This window comes from Paroedura picta, chromosome 12 (genome assembly GCF_049243985.1).
Source record: "Paroedura picta isolate Pp20150507F chromosome 12, Ppicta_v3.0, whole genome shotgun sequence".
Classification (NCBI taxonomy): Eukaryota; Metazoa; Chordata; class Lepidosauria; order Squamata; family Gekkonidae; genus Paroedura; species Paroedura picta.
In genome coordinates, this window is record NC_135380.1 from 27284558 (window position 1) to 27306773 (window position 22216).

At 47.4% G+C, this 22216-nt stretch overlaps 1 protein-coding gene across 3 annotated transcripts in view; it reads left to right on the forward strand.

Annotated features, from left to right (window-relative positions):
• The window catches only part of DMTN (dematin actin binding protein), a 46464-nt gene that overhangs the window by 19585 nt on the left and 4663 nt on the right, over nt 1-22216 (forward strand). For all 3 annotated transcript variants that reach the window (XM_077304972.1, XM_077304973.1, XM_077304971.1), the window contains exons 2-12: nt 6906-6964; nt 9392-9440; nt 14222-14293; nt 14902-15057; nt 15823-15867; nt 16399-16510; nt 18848-18904; nt 18993-19148; nt 20040-20149; nt 20695-20800; nt 21569-21633. In XM_077304972.1, the coding sequence (XP_077161087.1) occupies nt 9423-9440; nt 14222-14293; nt 14902-15057; nt 15823-15867; nt 16399-16510; nt 18848-18904; nt 18993-19148; nt 20040-20149; nt 20695-20800; nt 21569-21633 (897 nt within the window). In that variant the 5' untranslated portion in view covers nt 6906-6964; nt 9392-9422. The remainder of the gene's footprint in view (nt 1-6905; nt 6965-9391; nt 9441-14221; nt 14294-14901; nt 15058-15822; nt 15868-16398; nt 16511-18847; nt 18905-18992; nt 19149-20039; nt 20150-20694; nt 20801-21568; nt 21634-22216) is intronic.

Below are 22216 nucleotides of genomic sequence, written 5' to 3' on the forward strand. Positions count from 1 at the left end.
GGGCAAAGAAATGGCAACATTCCCAAGGGTTATGTGTGGGTCTTGTAATTCGGTTGAAATCAAGAAGCTGGGGGGAAGGGGGTCTGAAACATCAGGTCATGCAGGTCTAGGGAACAGACCAGGCGGCAGCAGGTGAGAAGCAGACAGATAGGACCCAAAAGGTTAGGTGTCCACAAAATATAAATATTAAAATTATATTGACATTTATTGTGCACAACATATAAAGTTAAAAAGTTAAAAATATAGAAAAAGCCCATGGGCTAATCACTGAAATCACAAAATAGGCACCATAGAATGCATTTTGACCCTAAAATGAAGACCCAGAGCTCTAATCCTGAACACATGATAGAATAGAGAATGCAGCCAGTGAGTTAAAAAATTCAATTTATTCTCTATAAATAACACAAGTAAAACAGAACCAATAGCAGGTGACCATTTATCAAATGAAAGTCTCCTTCTCCACAGCTGCTAAAAAGATCTGGTGTGTGTCAGTAGCTTCTGTGCATGGATAAAAACCCACAAATAAAATTCTCATCTGATATAGCCAGCAGAGGCTTCTCTTAGGCGCATATTACTAAGCTGTGGTGCCGCTTCCAAGAAGGACCTGTTCAGAGCGCTCACTGATGGATATTTAAGTGACACGGAGACTTCCAGTGTGGAGCTTAATGGGGAGGGTTTCATTTGAGATAGGTGCCTGCTGAATTCCTTTTGAGATGAAGTCTTCATAGAATTCATATTGAGATGGGGAGGCAAGGAAGCTTGTAGCCAGACGCGGATGTTGGATTTTCGTAGGGCAAACTTTAATAAACTCAGAGACATGATGAGTGTCATACCATGGACAAGAATGCTGGAAGGGAAGGGAGCATGTGACAAAAACACTGCAGGAGCTCTAAGAAGCCTATTTGGATGAACAGAGAACTTCAAGAGGAACTAAGAAAGAAAAGGGAAATGGAGGGAAAGACAGAGGGAAGGACAGAGTTTTAAAGAAGAGTACCTACAGGTAGTAACCTACAGGTTACTAGGCACTGTAGATCAATCATCAGAAAGGCCAAAGCTGAGAGTGAGCTAAGATTGGCTAGGGAAGCCCACTGTAACAAGAAAAGTTTTTTCAGTTATGTGAGGAGCAAACGTAAAGTAAAGGAGGCAATAGGCCCACTGTTGGGTGCGGATGGGCAAACTCTAACGGAGGATGCAGAGAAAGCAGAAAGGCTCAGCACCTATTTTACATCTGTTTTTCCCCACAGGTCAAAGGGTTTAGGCACATCTAGAGATGGCAGTAGCCAAGAGATAGTGTCTGGGGGGCAGGTTGACATGGACAGAGAGGTTGTTGAGAGGCATTTAGCTGCACTGGATGAGTGCAGATCCCCTGAGCCAGATGAAATGCACCCGAGAGTGCTCAAAGAACTTTCCGGAGAATTTGCAGAACCCTTGTCCATCATCTTTGGGACCTCTTTAAGGACTGGAGATGTCCCGGAGGACTGGAAGAGAGCAAACATTATTCCGATCTTCAAAAAAGGGAGGAAGGATGACTCGGGAAACTATAGATCAGTGAGTCTGACCTCTGTTGTGGGGAAGATAATGGAGCAGATATTAAAGGGAGCAATCTGCAAACATCTGGAGGACAATTTGGTGATCCAAGGAAGTCAGCATGGATTTGTCTCCAACAGGCCATGTCAGACCAACCTGATTTCCTTTTTTGACCAAGTAACAGGTTTGCTGGACCGTGGAAATTCGGTTGATATCGTTTACTTGGATTTTAGTAAAGCTTTTGATAAGGTTCCCCATGATGTTCTGATGGATAAATTGAAGGACTGCAATCTGGATTTTCAGATAGGTGGATAGGAAATTGGTTAGAGAACCGCACTCAAAGAGTTGTGGTCAATGGTGTTTCATCAGACTGGAGGGAGGTGAGTAGCGGGGTACCTCAGGGCTCAGTCCAGTACTTTTTAACATATTTATTAATGATCTAGATGAGGGGGTGGAAGGACTAATCAAGTTTGCAGACGACACCAAATTGGGAGGACTGGCAAATACTCCAGAAGATAGAGACAGAGTTCAACGAGATCTGAACACAATGGAAAAATGGGCAAATGAGAACAAGATGCAATTTAATAAAGATAAGTGTAAAGTTCTGCATCTGGGTCAGAAAAATGAAAAGCATGCCTACTGGATGGGGAAACGAGACCTTGGGGTACTTGTGGATTGTAAACTAAACATGAGCAGGCAGTGTGATGCAGCGGTAAAAAAGGCAAATGCCATTTTGGGCTGTATCAACAGGGGCATCACATCAAAATCACAAGATGTCATAGTCCCATAGTCCCACTGGTCAGACCACACCTAGAGTACTGTGTGCAGTTCTGGAGGCCTCACTTCAAGAAGGACGTAGATAAAATTGAAAGGGTACAGAGGAGAGCGACAAAGATGATCTGGGGCCAAGGGACCAAGCCCTATGAAGATAGGTTGAGGGACTTGGGAATGTTCAGCCTAGAGAAAAGGAGGTAGAGAGGGGACATGATAGCCCTCTTTAAGTATTTGAAAGGTTGTCATTTGGAGAAGGGCAGGATGCTGTTCCCATTGGCTGCAGAGGAAAGTAATGGGTTTAAACTACAAGTACAACGATATAGGCTAGATATCAGAAAAAAAAAATTTCACAGTCAGAGTAGTTCAGCAGTGGAATAGGCTGCCTAAGGAGGTGGTGAGCTCCCCCTCACTGGCAGTCTTCAAGCAAAGATTGGATGCACACTTGTCTTGGATGCTTTAGGATGCTTAGGGCTGATCCTGCGTTGAGCAGGGGGTTGGACTAGATGGCCTGTATGGCCCCTTCCATCTCTATGATTCTATGAAACATACTTATTCTGTGACCATTATTTCTGTAGCTTTTCCTGCATGTTTAGACATTATGTAATTGCTGTCTTTTGCCTTTTTCTCCAAGGATATAGTTAGCTATTCTGCCTTCAGTTGTTTGTTTTTTCCCCTCTGAAAGTGAGCTTATGTAAAAGTCAGACATTTGCTAAGGACAGGGGAGAAAAAAGAGGGGCAGGAAGGCCTCCCTTCCACACCATGGCTTAACTGCTCATTAGTTCTGTGGCCTGCTGTTGTCACTTGAGCCTGTCCTCTGAGCTTAGCATCTGAAACAGAAGGGTTGTTGTTAGGCCTATTGGGGCAGGAATGAGCTTCTCGTCTAAAAACTTGCCTCCTCTGTTTTTGAGAGCCAGTATGATGCAGTGGTTAAGAGCGGCAGCTTCAACTCTGGTGAGCTGGGTTTGATTTGCCATTCCTCCTCCTCGTGCAGCCAGCTGGGTGACCTCGGGCTCATCACAGCTCTGATACTTCTGTTCTCACAGAGCAGTTCTCTCAGAGCTCTCTCAGCCTCACCTAACTCACAGGGTGTTTGTTATGGGGAAAAAAGGGAAGGCGATTGTAAGCCGCTTTGAGCCTCCTTTGGGCAGTGAAAAGCGGGGTATAAAAACCAACTCTTCTTCTTTTGAAGTAGCTTTGCCTGATGCGTCCTTGGTAACCCAGCAAGTGTGAAAGACAACACCAAAGGTCCCCCTACATCCCCAAATTTAAGCAACGAACCACTTTAATACCACACCTAATAAATCATAACAAGATGCTCTGAATGCAGCGATGCCACTCCCCGTGGAAACCCTCCTGCTTCTGCCAGGAATAGAGAACAACATTTAAACTCCTAGAAGCCAGGGAGTTCTTGCTCAGATCTGCTACCTGTGGCCAGGCCACTAGGGATAAATCATGGTTGCCCCTGAGGAAAACTTTATTTTCACCCAGAAGCCACAAACTTTGTTCAGCTGCTGAGTCGCTGTGCTCAGCTGGCCGTCAACTTGCTGAGTCAGATCGCTGGGCAGTGTGGCCTGCTCCTTATGAGAATGCTAAATTTATATTCAACAACCTTTTAAAATAAACAATAAGCTCCTAAAAGGTATATACACTAATCTTTGAGTCCAGCATCACCTTTGAGACCAGTGAAGTTTTATTTCACTAGGCATACGGCTGAGGCCAGAACACACAGATAAATTGTCATGTCCGCCCTTCCCCCAGGGCACCCCCATGCCACCCAGATACACTGAGACGGAGCAGTGGGATATAGTTTTTACTATAATTTAGAAGAAGAAGAAGAGTTGGTTCTTATATGGCGCTTTTCTGTACCCAAAGGAGGCTCAAAGTGGCTTACAGTCGCCTTCCCTTTCCTCCCCCCACAACAGACACCCTGTGAGGGAGGTGAGGCTGAGAGAGCCCTGATATTACTACTCTGACGGAACAGTTTTATCAGTGCTGTGGCGAGCCAAAGGTCACCCAGCTGGCTGCGTGTGGGGGAGCACAGAATTGAACCTGGCTTGCCATATCAGAAACCCGCATTCTTAACCACTACACCAAGCTGACTATATTATAATTTGTATATTCTGATTGTCACACTATTGTAGAAATATAAGTTGTATACCACCCTGAGGCTGGATGCAGAGGGGCGGTTATTAAATCAAATAATAACAATTCTGGGTATAAGCTTTTGTTACATGCACACAAGAGCTTATACTCAGAGTAAAACTTTGTTGGTCTTAAAGGTGCCAGTGGACACAAACTTTGTCCTGCCACTTTAGAACAACACGGCTACACACCTGTTGCTATTCTTCACTAGATTCATAAAGGAAAAGGGCTCCCTTGCTAATCTGCTAATTTAGCCAGTCAGGATACTGGTCCTCACTGAGTCTGCTGTCTGCAGTGAGAAAACTTTGGAGGCATGCTGCAACATGAGCGGCAGAAAACTTGTTTAAAAAACTAATCCCAGTGGGGCACAAACATTCACTGTTGACATGAGAATAGTCACCTCTCCTTTTTTTTTGCTTCTGTTGAGAGAAGAATCTGCCCTTGTGAGCAAGGATGATTTAAAATATTACATAATTTTGTTGTCCTGATTTGACTAGCCTGATCTTCTAAGATCTTAGGACTTAAGCAGGATCAGCCCTTGTTAGGACTTGGATGGGAGACCCCCAAGGAGATTGAGGCAGGCAATGGCAAACCACCATCTCTAAAGATCTCTTGCCTTGAAAATCTTACAGGGTTGTGACTGGAAAATAAAATAATAATAACAATAGTGATAAGTTTACATAAGCTTATACTTTGAGAGTGATAAATGTTTGGTACCTTCACATCTTCAGGGTATTCCATCCCTTGAGAACCAGCCTAGTGTTAAGAGTAGCAGCTTCTAAGCTGGAGAGCTGGGTTGGATTCCCCACTCCTCCTCCACATACAGCCAGCTGGGTGACCTTGGACCAGTCCCAGGTCTGTCGGAGCTTTCTCAGCCTCACCTACCTCATGGGGTGTCTGTTGTGGGCAGAGGAAAGGTAGGCAGTTGTAAGCCACTTTGAGATTCCCTTGGGTAGAGAAAAGTGGCGTATAAGAACCAACTCTTCTTCTTTTTTTCTTGATGTTTTATATGAGAAGCAGGGAAGGCTGCCTGCTTAAGGGAGCCATCCCTGAATGATGAGAGGAGTGCTAGGGAATGCTCCCTCCCCCATAATCCTAAATATACTGATTTTAATGTATCCTGACCTAAACACACACCAAGTGAGCAAGAGGTCTAGTGATCCCCGAGGGACTCCCCACTCCCTAAGTATTTCTGCAGAGATCCTTGGAGCTGGCCACTTCTGGGGAAAAGCCATGCCCAGAAGAGAAGCCTTTAAATAAAACCAGTGCCTATTTGGGTGTGAATCAATCAGGGGTGATGATTCCTGCTCTAAACAAATGTAGTGTATCTAGGGTACAAGCTATGCAATGACTAGTGCAGTCTTTCCTTTGACAAGGTGTGGGTGTATTGCATTGGGGAGGCCTTGAACTTCTTGCTGTACAGGGACGGTCTTGAGGTGCACATGACAATTGTGTCCAAAGTGGTCTCTGGCCTGCAGGGCCTCTCTGTGGCTGGCATTGCCCATGCACAGCACAGCACAGCACAGCCACAGGGAAGGTCCCAGTAGCATCCAAAGCGGTTTTCCCTTCTCTTGGCAAACATATACGATGCTCAGCTCATTACAGATGCACTATTATTTGTTTGTGTCATTTATGTATTCATTCATGCAATTTATATACTGCCCCTGACTGCAATGTCTTTAGGGGTTCCCAACCTTGCTGCCTCGGTAGGCATTTGGATAATTTTTTGAAAGGTGCTTCCACAGAATGGCTGCCAGGGACAACCTTAACCCTAGTCCTCCCCATATATTTTAAAAACAGAGTTTATCGTAAAATATTCCAAGAGAGGATGGAAGGGTTGGGTTCAAGCAGCAGTGGGACTTTGCTAGAGGTCAGGAGAGCCTGGCTTCTCACCCCGTCCCCAGCCAGCCCTGTTGCTGCCACCACAGCCTCTCCATCCTCTGGTCTCCTTTAGCACACCTCAAAGTCTGCCCAGAGTGAGGACGGAGAGACCAGAGGGAGGAAAGTGGGCAAAAGGAAGAGTAGAGAAGGAGGGAAGGTTAATGGAGAAGGAGGACAAGGAGAACTTGAAAAGGTGTTGCAAAAGAGAGCAGAAGGTGGCAGGTGTGAGAGAGCAAGCAGGTGCCCTTTAATGCATTAGGGATCACAACTTTAGACCTTCCCCCCCCCATCAAGTTGACTTTTGACAACCCTGTGCAGTTTTCAAGGTGAGAGACGTTTGGAAGAGGTTTACTCCTCCCAGCCTCCACATCATGACCCTGGTATATTCCTTGGTTGTCTCCCTTCTAAGCAACAACCAGGGCGGATCCTGCTAGGCTTCTCTCTTCATTGGACAGCTGTTCTGGGAGCCCAGTGGCAGCTATTTGCTCTGAAGTGGGGCACAGGGAATACTGGAGAGAGTGGGAGAAGGGTTTCATGCAGTTACTGTGTGAAAGGTTCAGCTGTCCCATTTCTCTTTTCAGAAGGAGTTCCTGATCCAAATCCCAGCCCGTCTGGAGGGATGTGGAAGCCAGGTGAATAGGTATGTGACCACAGCCATCGCTGTCCTGAACATAAGATCTTCTGCATTTAGTGCCTCCACATGGCCCCTCTTCTCATCCTAGTTTCATCTTCACAGATTAGAAATCTGACCAGCCTGGGCTCTCTCCCAAGATTCCCTGCAGAAGGAACCATGAATGAATCTATTATGTGCCCCCCAGATTCTCTAGAGCAGGGGTAGTCAAACTGCGGCCCTCCAGATGTCCATGGACTACAATTCCCAGGAGCCCTTGCCAATTGTAGTCCATGGACTTCTGGAGGGCTGCAGTTTGACTACCCCTGCTCTAGAGCAGGTAGAGTAAAGTCCACAAAGATAGCACATTCTGAGGCATCAAGAGGGAGTGGAAGGGGTGGAAGGGTAAACTCGGGCTGCCTTGGTATTTTGCCACCCCATCCAGATACACCTGTCACCTCCTGGGCCTGCACTGCCACCAGCTGGCAACTGTACAGTCTTGCCTTGGGCCTGACCAGTGCAAGGTGGAGCAAGAGGAAATGCCCCCTCTCATATCACTTATGGCTTAGAGCAAACAGAGCCCCTGTTGCACATTTGTGTACCTCCCTCACTGTACCTCACCAGGCAGCTGCTTGGGTGGCTTGGCTGGAGATCCAGCACTGATCGCCTCTCCCTTACCCATCTTGAAAAGCCTTCCCAAATGAGCCATTTTGGAGCTCCTTGTCCTGTGTTATTCTGGACCTCAGAAAACCTTTGGCATCTGTTGACCAGCATTGCTGTGCAGCTGGTCTGGCCAGGATGAGAAGGACAAATGCATGGAGATGTCCACAGACATCTGGAAAGCCCAGGGCCAGTTTAAGCATGTGGCACATATAGCATGTGCTACAGGCCCTGCACTTCCAGGGTCCCCTCACAGTGCCTTCAACCCCATGAATCAGGGCCATGGCCGCTCTCCTCCCCCTCTTTTCTCTCTTTAAGGACACTCAGAGTGACACCCCATTCTGCTGTGAGGGTCCCTCTGCCCTCAGTCTGGCTGCTCTTGGCAAAATTGTACTCTACTAGGGCCCCACAAAACCTTAAACTGGCTCTGGTGCTTCGGGCTCCACAAACCAATAAACCACTCCTGGTTTGGCCAGCCCTGCGGCATTTCCCCCACTGCACTGCAAGAGTTTTCCCTTGGGTGTGATGGTTTCCAGAAGCCCTCTCCTGACTCCCTTCCCTTGACAGCATTCGGTGCTGCCACCTTCAGGGGGCCTGGAGTAGTGCCTTCCACCTTCTCAACCCAGATGTGTGGTTAATATTAATAACTTTCCTTCTAAATTGCTACAAAGGCACTAACCCTTGCTGGGCATGGGGGAAGGGGGGTTGTCTTCCAAGAAATGTAATTGTACTGTAAAGGTTTGTCAATGTTTGGGATCAGAAATAAGAGTTACCTGTGTCATTCTGTGTTTGATTTATCTGTGCAGTGACGTGTGCATTTTGCACACATAACAGAAGCAAAACAGTTTCCCCTCCCCTATCCCCAAGGAACTATAAATCTCGATAATAGCTGGGAAAACAAAATTAGCCAAAGGAGTCAAAGAGCTTAAAATCCTTGTGGAGGAGTGGGAAAATTTGGCCCCAAGGAACCTGGCTGCTGAAGCAATGCTTGGAACACTTTTGTTCTTTCTCTTTTTGATATGTTGCAAAAACAATCTACGGCCGTCTTTCAGATGCCTGTTTAAATATTCATCATGGTCAGGAATGCAGCATTTCCCAGAGGGCAGCAGCCTGGGGGGAGGGGTTCAGGACTCATTCATCATTTGTCCAGCATGTTTAATGCACAGAACCCTTTCCGCTTTTCTCCTGGTTGCCCCTATAAAAACCCTACAGGATGAGTCACTGCTGTTCCCATTTCATTGCTGGCCAAATGAAACCCCACTTCAAGTCTATGTAGGCAGGGTAGGGTTGCCAACTCTGGGCTGGAGAATACCTAGAGATTTGTAGGGATGGGGGAGCATGAGAAGGGTGGGGTTTGGGGAGGGGAGTATATTGCCATAGAGTCTACATTCCCAAGATGGCCATTATCTCAGGTGAGGTGGTCTCTGTCACATGGAGATCAGTTGTAATCTTGGGCAGCCCTAGGGAGGGGTGATTTGGGAGCAGGTCCAGTTTCTAGAGATCAGGGCCAGCTTATGTCATGCTGAGGCCCTATAGCATCCCCTCCAAAATGACAATCTAATCATTTGTATTTAGAAGCCTCTCATAAAATGACCATAAACTCTAGCTTATTTAGCTTGGATCTAAATCCATCTTTCCCAAAGACTCCCAGGCAAGTGGAGCCAAGGGAGAACCTTCTGGATGCTCGAGGTGAGGTTGACCCAAGCATTTGCCCTTTCTTTTTCGCATCCTGAGTCCCCCCCCCCCCAGACCCTGAGAGCCAGCCTGATCTCCTCCCATCTCCTCTCACCCCCACAGGGCTCGTGAATCATCTGAACCTTCAAGCTGAATGGAAAAGTTACAGAAGGTAAGGACAGAATAACTTGGGGACATAGTTCAATGTTGAACTGGTGATGTATTTTAAAAAATGGATTCTTTAATCAGGGACATGCAAAGCCTTGTGGTTCTTAAATACAAAGAGGGTTGCCGAAATTGTATACACCAATTAAATCGGATCCGTTTGGTTGTGGAGAATGGAGCTCTGGATTAGGCAGCCTGAAATCTGAAAGCACTTCCCTGGTCATAAGCGCCATTCTACTTCTGGGTAGATGTGCTTAGGCTTCAGGTCCTGCACACCTCATCAGTTTTTTTCAGAGACAACTTAGCTATTGCCCATGGGCTAGGTTGCTGAACTTTATTTATTTATTAGTTCATTTGTTTATCTGTTTGTTTTTCATTTATTTATTGCACTTATAGTCCACCTTCCTCCTTGGTGGGACTCAAGGCGGATTGCATAAAACCCCATCAAACCCCATAAAATCTCCAGTCCTTAAAACCGTAAACCTCCAGATGGCAGAAAGAAAATCCTCCCAATATTACCTTGGTTTGTGCTGGCAATATAAGTAAAGCAAGACATGGGTAGCTGAGTGTGAAGTCCCAAAGAGTCCTGAATATTTTAGAGGAGTTCAGCAGGGACGTGATACCAATGGAACTGGTCTCTGTAGTGCGCAGAGGAAATGTAATTCTGAAATGTAAGTCCAGGCCCTGCCTGGGGGTTGGGAACTGTAGACTCCCAAAGTCACAATCAGAATATTGAAACTACTGGAAAATTCAGCTGTGAGACACTTGGATTTGTTGTGCCACCTTAATATCGTATCCTCAGTAGGTAAAAAAATGTAAATACTTATAGAAATAGCAAAGCAGAATGGAACAGTATTTATAAACCATACAGAATAATTGAACAAATTGTACAAGTCAAACGGTTTCTAAGTGAGAACCCCACTAGCCAAGCATGAATCCAGTTCCTGACTCTGTAAGCCAGGGGTAGTCAACCTGTGGTCCTCCAGATGTTCATGGATTACAATTCCCATGAGCCCCTGCCAGCATTTGCTGGCAGGGGCTCATGGGAATTGTAGTCCATGAACATCTGGAGGACCACAGGTTGACTACCCCTGCTGTAAGCCACCTGTTTCCAAATGAGTTGCAAGAATCCAGTTGATTACCTGAGAAATGCCAGATGATGTCATGTTCAGTTATCTCAGCTAAAGTTAGGAGTCAGCCAGCTATTTTTAAAATCTGGGGCAAATCTAAGGAGAGCTGAGTTACCACACTATTGCCTTTAGCTTTAGCGAGACATCCAGAGAACCTGCAGATCCAGGAACATCAACCTGTGAGAAAAACAGGTGGTTACAGACCTTGTTGAGGCTGGGAAGAAAATTGATTTATTACTTCAGTGGCCACTGCAGATGTTACCCATCCCAAATTAAGCCCCAGGTTACTTCTTTTTTCCTTTTCAGGTCTGTATTCAGGGTATTATAAAGAGGGAGCATGGAGATTTGCAAGGAATTTGATCACTGTAGCCAAATTAATCATCACCAAAGAAAAACCAAGGAAGCCCCAAAAAACCAACAACCCCAACAGCTGGAGGGATGAAGAAAGCCTGGCAGGGGTAGTCAACCTGTGGTCCTCCAGATGTCCATGGACTACAATTCCCATGAGCCCCTGCCAGCAAACGCTGGCAGGGGCTCTTGGGAATTGTAGTCCATGGACATCTGGAGGACCACAGGTTGACTACCCCTGCTGTAGAGGACTGGAGGTTGAGGATGTGACAATTAACATTCTTCACTTCTTTTAAACATCTGTGGGAGGGCAGTTTCAAGTGGGGAGCCCCGTTGGTCTGAAGCACCAGAACAAAGTTTGAGTCCAGGGGCATCTTGAAGACCAACCACGTTTTATTCAAGGTATGCACTTTCGTGTGCATGCATGCTTACTCAGATACAATGTCATGGAATGGAAGCGATCGATTCATACTTAGAGGCAAAGTGTAATTAACATAAAGGATAATGAAAATGCTTATCAGATTCCAGAGATAAATAGGGGGGGGGGGGACGGCATTTGGGGTTTGTTTGTATTCACTTGAGACTGAAATGCATGGGAAACATCTTGGGTTCAATGAAGGCGTCTACACAGGAGACTAATGGAGAAATATCTAACCAATTGCTGAGAGCAACTAGCTGGGAGTGCAGAGAGGACACCATGAGCAAGAATAAGGACAGCCACTTATCCAGGACTGGATTACAAGCAGAGCTCTGCATAGTGTCGGTGCCAAAAGTGCTATTCAGTAAGGAGATGAGCAATTACAGTATGTAAATACAAAATTATGTTGACATGGAAAATTACCAAGGCACAGCCATGTTCATCTGCTGCAGAGAAAAGGTCACCGTACAAAGTGTTTTTGTGGCAAAAGCCTTCGGCCAACAGAGCCTGCTTGGCAGAGAGGCGGCCAGGAATGTCTCTTGCAGTACATTGCAGGGGTAGTCAAACTGCGGCCCTCCAGATGTCCATGGGCTACAATTCCCATTCCCAAATGCTGGCAGGGGTTCATGGGAATTGTAGTCCATGGACGTCTGGAGGGCCGCAGTTTGACTACCCGTGTTCTATGGTACAGCATTTGATGACCGTGTTTAAGGCTCAGGGTGTTTTGCGAGCTTGAGACAAAAAAGCATAGTTGTGATTCACCCATTATCTTCTCTTCAGATGGGATCTTGTTGGTATTCGTGCAGAGAGCCTAAAATAGTTTGTGATGCTCCACAGTTTTTTTCACATCCTTGCACTGCAAGGTCTGTTCTCCAAGTGTCTCAAGTAAAGCCAGTTAAATAGGACAGCTTGTAAATCGGCTTCTACCAACTGGGACACAAAAGCTCTTCAATCACTGAGTTGGTTTCAGTTCTTCTTCCTATCTGTATAAGATAGGAAGAATTTTGCTGGTCGGTACCAAAACCTTTCATTCTTCGTGACACATGGGAAAGTCCTCCCTATTGCCGCAACGACAAGGAAAGGCCCAGTGTATGGGATGGCCACCCCCATCCTCGTAGCAGCTTTGATCAAGGGGGCAAATGTATGCCTTTGAGCTGCTAAGCTGGAGCTCAGTGTCTCTGCTGAAAGGAAGTCCTTGTTGAAATGAACTCTCAAAGACACTGGAAGCCTTGCTAGGCTTGACCCTCTAAAGCCTGGTCCCCTCAAATTTCTGGTAGCATTGCTGGGTAGGGTGGATTTCATGCATGCCCAACTGAAACATTTCTGAGCCCCCCCCCCTGTTGATGTTGGTTTGTGCAAAAGACAGAAACGTTGTTTAACAAAAAATTAATAATTTGATGGCCAAGCGGGAAAGTGGATTTCCAATCACATCCCTACATTTTATGTGTCACTTGCAAATGTATGTGGGAGAAGTGTTGCTTGTGAAGGGAGATAATATGTGTTGCTGAGTGATCCTTAAAGTGCTCTTATGATTTGTCCTAAGGCCCCTGTACACTTGATGGACATTGGGAAGGTAGTGTCACCTTGTGGTCATTGACTGGTAGCTCTTGGTGGAGAACCTCCACTGGCTATCTGCATCTCACCTAGTTTGAGTTCCTTAGTATTTGTATACTTAGTTTACATAAACTCAGTAAGCCTTACAACAGCTTGTGAAGGTAGGTCAATACTGTTTCCTCCAAACTGCAGAGAGGAACTGAGGCAAAGAGTGGCACGGCAGAAGTATGTTGTTGTTGTTAGTTGCAAAGTCATGTCCGAACCATCACAACCCCATGGACAATGATCCTCCAGGCCTTCCTGTCCTCTACCATTCCCCGGAGTCCATTTAAGTTTGCACCTACTGCTTCAGTGACTCCATCCAGCCACCTCATTCTCTGTCGTCCCCTTCTTCTTTTGCCCTCCATCGCTCCCAGCATTAGGCTTTTCTCCAGGGAGTCCTTCCTTCTCATGAGGTGGCCAAAGTATTTGAGTTTCATCTTCAGGATCTGGCCTTCTAAAGAGCTATATGCAGAACTACATGCTACGTGTAATTCTGTGATTTTTCTCTCTCTCAAGGAATGTTCTTTGCTGTAATGATTTGGAATATTTATGCCCTGTATTCTTAATAGTTGATCCCCAAGTTGGCTGACAACAACATTATAAACAAGGAATTCAAAAGCTAGTACAGCAACAAGAATAATATGTAAAGCAAGATAAGCAACAAAAACTATAACAATACATTCAGCAAGATTTTAAATGTCTTAAAAATCTTTTAGCAGAATAAAACCAGCTTTAAAGAATAGAACCCAGATGAGAGGAAACACTATAGCAAAGCAGGTTTGGGAAAAGTAGCAGAAAAGTTCAGAAACTCTCAGAAGGTCCCCGGAGGAGGCAAGATCAAAACCAGAGTCTTCTGGTTACTCTGCTTCACCAGAGGGTAGTGGGGAAATGCACAGGGGAAGGAGCAGCATTGCAAGTGGGAATGGAGGTTCCTTCTGTTCTTTGGACTCCACAGTTTGTTCTGGCTGTTCATGGGAAATGCCTGTGGCAAGAAAGAGAGCAACTGCCTTAGGCTGTCGTAGAAAAAGCAATAGAATTATATGACCTGCAGTGACTTGCAGGGCCTGTGTTTGCTTTCATCTGAATCCAGGTAGATCAAGTTTCTAGACCACTTTGTGCTTCTGACAGGCTCTAGCCCATGGAAGCAGAGGCTGCCCCAACAAGGAGCCCTCGGGCCTTGAGTGGCGTTTTCAGTGCCTTGTCATACCAAGGCCTGGCTCCATCAGCCTAGCACTCCTTCTCTATAGCAGAGGTTGCCCTCACTGCTAACCAAAGTGTCCTCCTTGTCTTCTGCAGCAATTGACTTCCCCGGGGAGTGTCGGTTCATCCCGGGGATCCAGTGTCCCAGGGTCACCCTCCAGCATTGTGGTGAGTATCCTTCTGATCCCCACAACACAGAAATGACCCCCATCCTTCCGTTGCACGATTGCCATCAAATTCGTGCCACATTCAACAGGACGCACATGTGCTTGCCACGCCCTTCATGCTCTTGAAATCTTTTTTCAGTTTCCACAAAAAGGGAGCTTAACAATTGGGAGATTCAGGTGCATTTTCAAGAAGAAAATATGCCCCCTGCTTCCAAATGCTAGCAGACAGCCTTTCCCAAGTGCCTATGTCCCTCCCTGGGGTATCCATTAACAAGCAAGATCTTCCTTGGGTGGGAAAAGGAAGGGGATCCACACAGAGAGTGTTTCTGAATGGGGCACACATTCCTCCTGAGAGCCAGAGGGGTAAAAGAGAGAGGCCCCAGGCTCCCACTCATTTATTGAGCTGCTCCTTGACTCAGGCTTGACGGGCATCACGGGCAATTGGGAGGATTCGGAGGGGAAGGGAAGCCCAAGTATTCAGCTCCTGCAAGAAATCCCATAAAGACTCAGTGCCTTTCTAAACTGGAGTTGGTCTGGTTCATGCCAATCCAGCTGTGGACACCTTGGGATATCCAGCCCTTGGCTTTTCTGACTTGCTCATTTCCTCAGGCCAAAATGGACAACGAAGTCCTGGAGTACAAGGACTTGGCAGCCATCCCCAAGGACAAGGCGATCTTGGACATCGAGCGCCCGGACTTGATGATCTATGAGCCGCACTTCACCTACTCGCTCCTGGACCATGTGGAGAGGCCACGGAGCCGAGAGGTGAGGAAGGGCAAATCCTGCACCAGCAGGGGGTGGGATGGGGTGGGGAGGGCTTCTTCCTCTGATCTGTCCCGGGATGCAGTGGAAAGCAGGGTTGCCAGGCCAGTGCCTGGCTGGGATTTACCTGGAGATTTGGGAGGATGAACCTGAGGAGGGTGGGGCTTGTGAGGGGAGAGATTTCAATGCCTTAGAGGCCACCTTCCAAAGCGGCCATTTTCTCTAGGGGGACTGATCTCTGTTGCCTGGAGATGAGTTGTAATGCCACGCAATCTCCAGCTACCATCTGGGGGTTAACAAGCAAGGAAGCTGACAAAGTATAAAGTCAATACATGAAATCCTCTTTAATTCCAAAAATAAAGTATGCCAGAATGCAGACCGGGTATGAGGCGTTTTCAAACGTGTTTTCTTCAGTGGCAAACTGTAAGAGGGATATAAATGAGTTTCAGTTTTAAAGTTAATAATTTCAAAGGTCCATAGGCCCAGCTCCTTTCCTCCCTACGAGGTTTTAGGGAAACGATATCTTGAAAGCAGTTTGAGAAGGATCTTCGCTTGGCTTAAGGCTGCTTCAGCACCGCTGTGGTCTCTCTTGCCCCTGTGCCCCTCTGTTTGTGTTTCGAGGGTCTCACGCTGCCAGCATTTTTTCATTCTGTTTTCCAGGCCGTTTACTGGCTGGCCTATGCACCTTTGAATAAATTAATCAGTCACACTCCGTGGCCGGCCTCGGCAAATAACGTGGGCCTTTTTGACTTCTTTCTCTCTCCGCAGCGCTCTCTCTCGCCCAAATCTCTCTCTCCTCCGCCTTCCCCAGAAGTAAGTGCTTCCCAGAGTTGCCTTGGAGATGTGTTGCCAAGAAGGGGATGCGAAGAGCAAGGCCTGGGGGAGGCGGGGGGGGGGGGAGGGAGGGGGAGAGGAGCATCTTCCCTCCGCTGAGCAGAGCTGTTTTGCAAGGTCATGAAGACAGGAGCTGTGTGTGTGTGTGTGTGTCTTTGCACATGTGCTGTGCACCCGGAGGCCCCACCCAGCCTCATGTTGTCATTGTTTGTGTCACGCACCTGACAACGCAGGATGAAAAGCTCCCACCACCACCACCACCACCACGAGCAAGCGTTGATCTCTGAGAGTGTGTTTTTTGCTTCAGCACCCAAAGAACGCAGCTTCTCTTCTGCAACAAGTCACGGCTGCGCTTGCAACAAGGGGGAGGTTGTTGAGATGCAGCGTTGGCAGTCTGGGAGGGGGAAGAAGGGCTGGGTGGTTAGCCTGGGAGCACCGCTCAGAAGAGGAAAAGAGAGCAGACTGTGAGCGCACCACCCGGCCGTCATCTCCTTGTGCTGCAACCTGCAGGTCATCCGGGACTGGATGGAGAACAAGTCTCCTGGAAACACCTCCCAGGCCGCTAGCCGGAGGGCCAGCAGCTCCAGTCGCAGCGGAGTCCAGCACTTCCACCGTCCTGCTGGTAGGGACTCGCTCTTTCCCCTCTGCCTTCCTCCCTCTCAGGCACCCTTCCTCAGGACTTTCCTTCCTCCACCTCCGTAGCTCCCCACCCAGATGCCTCACGTGCAAAAGGCAAATGGGATTCGGTGACTAAAACGGTGAATGGGATTTTGGGCTGTATCAAATGGAGAATCGTGTCCAGATCACGGGAGGTGATGGTACCGCTGTACTCTGCTCTGGTTCGGCCTCCCTTGGAGTACTGTGTTCAGTTTTGGGCACCCCAGTTGAAGAGGGATGTAGACAAAATGGAACGTGTCCAGAGGAGGGCAACAAAGATGGTGAGGGGTTTAGAGACCAAGTCATATGAAAAAAAGGTTGAGTCTGTTTAGCCTAGAGAGGAGACGACAGAGGGGATTTGATAACCATCTTCAAGTATTTGAAAGGTTGCCATATAGAGGATGGAGCAGAGTTGTTCTCTCTTGCCCCAGAGGGATGGACCAGAACCAATGGGATGAAATTAATTCAAAAGAAATTCCATCTAAACATCAGGCAGAAATTCCTGACAGAACGGTTTCTCAGTGGAACAGGCTTCCTCGGGAGGTGGTGGGTTCTCCATCTTTGGAAATATTTAAACAGAGGCTAGATAGCCATCTGATGGAGAGGCTGATTCTGTGAAGGCTCAAGGGGTTGGCAGGTTACAGTGGATGAGCGATAGGGATGTGAGTGTCCTGCATAGTTCAGGGGGTTGGACTAGATGACCTAGAAGGTCCCTTCCAACTGATTCTATGATTCTGCATCCTCTACCACCCACACTGGAGTGCAAGATGCATTTGTATAAAAGGATAGAATCTCCCTCCACAGTCATGGCTATACTATTTTTTTAAAAACCAGCCCTTTTATCTGTTTCAATCACCTTCTTCCTCTACAGAATCCTATTCTTTTGGTCAAGTTGCCAATCTCCAGGTGGAGTCTGGAGTCCTCCCAGAATTATCTCCAGATGATGGAGATAAATTTCCCTGAAGAACATGGAAACTTCAGAGGGAGACTCTGTGGAATATCATTGATTCTAAATCCGTCTCCGAACTCCCTCCCCTTCACAGGCACTGCCTCCAAATCTCCAGCAATTTCACAAGCTAGAGTTGGCAACACTGGAATTTGGTGATGATGCTTTCGGAGCCCCTTGGCTTGTTCCCCTTCCTCACATCCCTTCGTTCTCACAAGGGAATAAGTACTGAAATAGTTGAACTGGGATCCCCCCTCCCATTTATTTTGGCACTGTAACCTGTTATTTGTATTCCTGTGGAAATTATGAGAGTTTGGTGAAGAGAATAGTATCATGACAAAATTAATCAAAGGTCATCTCAGACCTTCCATGCATTTCTTGGAAATGCCTCCTTAAAAGAAAATTCCATCTCCATTTCCATCACTTCCCCCTCCTTGGTACCCCAGTGCTTATCATTCTCCTAAATCCCAAACCACCCTGAAAATAGCAGCCTGATAACATCTGAGCACATTCGTAGCAGATGGAGTGTCGTGTTTAAGATTTTGTGGCGAGACTCACTGGCTTGTAGTAAGAGCGATGTTTATTAATGCTTGCCTTAGCAGCCTATATCTTTGCCTGTGACACTGCTAATAGCCATGCTCCAGCCATTTTCTCTATCCAGGAAGGTTTACTATTCAGCTGAGTTTCAAAGGTCCACCTGCATTTGTCTGATCAGTGGGCCCAAATGAAAAGTGAGAAGGGGGCAGGAGTCCTGGTCCTCAGGGAAGGGGGAATGCTGCGGGCAATGAATCCAGGTTCAGGAGAGGGGGTTTCTCAGAGAAGCAATGGCCAAGTGGGTCCTGAGGAGAGTTAGCGGCTCTAGGCCATGAATACCTGGAGATTGTGAGGGTGGAGCCGGAGGAGGGTGGGATTTATGGAAAGGAGGGACTTCATGAGGTATAACGCCATAGAGTCCACCATCAAGACCCGCCATGTCTTTTACCTGGAGATCAGTTGTAATCCCAGGAAAGCTCCAGCCACCCCCTGGAGGCTTTCAATGAAAAGGAACTACTAGGGGCACGTAGGAGTAAAATTGCCTCAAGATAGAGACCTTAAAGCCGAGATATATGTCTTAATTGATATATTACTGTTAAATGGATTGCAGACTTTGCAGTGGCAATCATTGAAGAAGTATTTGAAAACGGGAAAAATATACCTAGGAGCCCATTCTGATTGCCCAGAAATTATATGATTTATACACCAAACAAGAGTGGCTGTGAGACTTTATCATTTTGGCCTGCTGGTTTTGTTTTTCACCCTCTGGAGGCTGGCAACACTCATCCTGAGCCGCTCACGGGATGCTTTGTTCCTTCCCAGATACCAACACGACGGAGATGAACATCTACAAGAAGCCCCCAATCTACAAGCAGAAGGGTAGGTGCTGCTCCCTGGTAACCCCGGGACAGGAGCTGTATGGAGCTAAGCCAGCTGAAGCCAGCTGATCCTTCTCTGTCTCTTGCAGAGCACTCAGCAACACCAACCCCCCAGAACAAACACGTCATAGAAGACCTGATCATAGAGTCCTCCAAGTTCCCAGCAGCCCAGCCCCCAGACCCAAACCAGCCGGCCAAGATCGAGACGGACTACTGGCCCTGCCCTCCCTCGCTGGCAGTGGTTGGTAGGTGACCCTGATGCATCTTGACCCCACCGGGGGCTAAAGTCTCTCAGAGGTGGCAGTTTTTGAGGGAGGGAGGTAGCATTAAAAGCTTCTTTACTCTAGATTTACCCACTACTACAAGCTATGAAGATTTTAAAAATCTTGGGTGGCAAAAGGGTAGTGCAACAGCCTCGGGCTAACTTTTGTCCTTCGTGGAGCATTCGGTCAGAAGTGGGTGTCATAGCATGGTGCGTTGCAGCCTGTTTCCTTGCGTACGATGCAAAGGAAGTACCTTTTGCATGTTCCAAACACTTCATGTTTGTCATGACTGAGACAGGTTAGACATCTCGCAGGCGTTGGTGGAGGTTCAGGGTGCACCACAGAAGCTGGTATAAGGTCACCTGGTCGGCCTCTGATGGTCTCAGTGAGATCTGAAGCAGATGCCCTTTGCTGCTGTCTTGCCCTATCCACCCACCCTCCCCCACCCTCCAGCCAGCATGATGTAATGGGCAAAAACTAGGATTTGGGAGACCCGCATTCAAATCCACACTCCACTACACAAGCTCACTGGGTGACCCTACTCAGCTAGTCGGTCTCAGTCTAATCTGAGTTTTAAGCTTTAAAGTGCCACTGGAATAAGGTGTGGAAAGGATCCCTTTGCTGGCTTTGCACATTTTTTTCTTCTGTCGGACCACACTTGCCACCAAGAGGTCAGCTCTCACGATATTTGTTTGGGAGGAAGGAGTAGGTCACTTTTTATGAGTAAACATAGAATTGGGCTGAAAGACTCCTGTACGGAACAGGTCTCAGGGTTCTCATTTTGCATTTTCACTCCGCTGGACAGGCTGTTTTTGCTTTGCTTTCACTTTTCTTTTTTTGCACTCTGTCCACCCACCCCTGTTGCACCCACAGAGACTGAGTGGAGGCAGCGGAAGGCTTCAAAGAGAGGGGAAGAAGAGGACGAGGACCTCACGACAGAAATGAAGAGCCTGCGGGAGCTGCAGAAACAAGAGATGAGCAAGGTAGCTGATGGGAGGAGGTGTTAAGCCTGGATCAGGGGAGGATTGTCAGCCCTGGACATTCGGGGGCCAGGGGAAGATCTCAGCAAAGTACAAAGCTATAGAGTCCATCTTCCAAAGCAACCATTTTCTCCAGGGGAACTGGTCTGGAGATCAGTTGTAATAGTGGGAGATCTCTAGGCCCCACCTAGAATCAGGGATTAGATCAGGGACAGTCTTACATATGGGCCAGTCTGGGCCCCATGCTGGAAAGGTCTCAACAGTCAGTGATAGATGGTGATAGGAAATGGTGGAAAATAGCATAAAATCAAAATACAAATGGAAGGGCATTTTTAATAGATGCACATTGCAAAAAGCTAACAGGTTATTCTTGCCCAGAGTGGCCTGGGCAGAGAGATAAAGGGAGTGTGTGTTTGGGGGAGACATCCTTTACTTTTGGCTGGGGCCACAAAACCACTAGATGGCCCTGAGTGGGGTGGAGCAGCCAGAGGAAGCCTTCAGGCCTGCTTGGGTCCCTCATAATCCTGCGCATTCCTCCTTCCCTGCAGATCGCCTCCAACCTAGGGAAGCTCATCCTGAAGGAGGAGATGGAGAAGTCACTCCCCATCCGGCGGAAAACCCGCTCCCTCCCAGACCGAACCCCCTTCCACACCTGTGAGTGAGCCTCACCCTTGCCTGGAGGGAGATCCTAAAGGGGCTCAGGAGACTGGAGCCTGAGGAGGGGGCAGCATCTTCTCCAGAGGGGTGATTCTATGCAGATGTAGTCACCACTGCTTTTTTGAATCAGCCGTTTTTTAAAGGCAAGCATGCTTTCAAGGCATGGAAGAGCAAAGGAGGATATTCAGGTCAATTAGTGTTGAAATAAGTGCTCTTTAGAGATATAACAGGCAGCCTCCTTTGAAGCAAGGTGGGTGGGATGCTTTGAACAGCCTCCTCTAAGCACAATAAAAAATAAAAAACCACAATAAAACCAGAGTTTATTCGATCCTCTAAGCACAGCTCCCCAAAACTCCCATCAGCCATCTTTGTTCTCATGGAACACCTGCCGTTTACATGGTGTATTTCTGAGAGTTCTACCCTATAAGTTGGGGTTCTGGATGCCTATATTGCCCTCCCTGTTATGGAACAGCTCGTCACTGGGAAGCAGTAGCCGACATTTCCTCCAAGGGTTTCTTCCTTCGGTCACCGATGGACTTGGGACAATGGCTGCCATGCTCTTCCACAGTTCCCTTCCATTCCCATGGGGCTTGCAGACTGCTCTTTTTGATCTCCCACACTACTGCACTCAATAGTGTCCCAAATCTACTTCTGGTGGCTTCACAAAAGGGACCTCTGCTCCCAGCTCCTGGTAGCCTTGCCTCTGCATGATATCTCAGCTTCTGGGCTTGTGTCGAAGTAATCATTCCTCTTGGTATTTTCTAGCGCTGCATGGAGGAAGCTCCAAATCCTCGTCCCTTCCTTCCTATGGGAGAAGCACTCTTGCCAGGGTAAGGAACCTGCTGGGCTGCCACTACAGATCCCGGGAGAGCATTGTGGGCAGGCTGGTAGGGCACCCGTTATGAGGAACCTTCAACGCAGTATTCTGATGGCTGCGGTCACTTCTCAGGGTTCTCATTTTGCATTTTCACTCCGCTGAACTGCCAGTGCCCCTGCCATGTCTCCACCCACCTAGCCTTTACCTCCATGTAGATCCACAGCAGGAACAACTGCTTCTGAGTTGCCCCCTTGTAGAAATGACCCGCCCCCCCCAAAGCTAACCTCAAGAATCTGTGAAGCTGCCAGTAATTTTAAGAGGCCTGTCCACCACTGTCCTTCCGCTGCAGAGATGGGATCCAGCCAAATGCATGTCCAACCTAGAGGTGTAACATTTCAAGAAATGTTGAAGTCAGGGGCGAGGAGGGAGTATATTTTCTTCTTTTTTGAAACAAAAACAACTTTTGGGAAAAGCTACATTTCATTCATTCCAAAAGGGGGGAGGGGAAATAACATGGGTGTTTTTTCTAGCACTCCCCAAACTTGCAGTGGAAAAATCATTTTAACCCCACCCCCCGACCTAAGCCTCTCATGTGG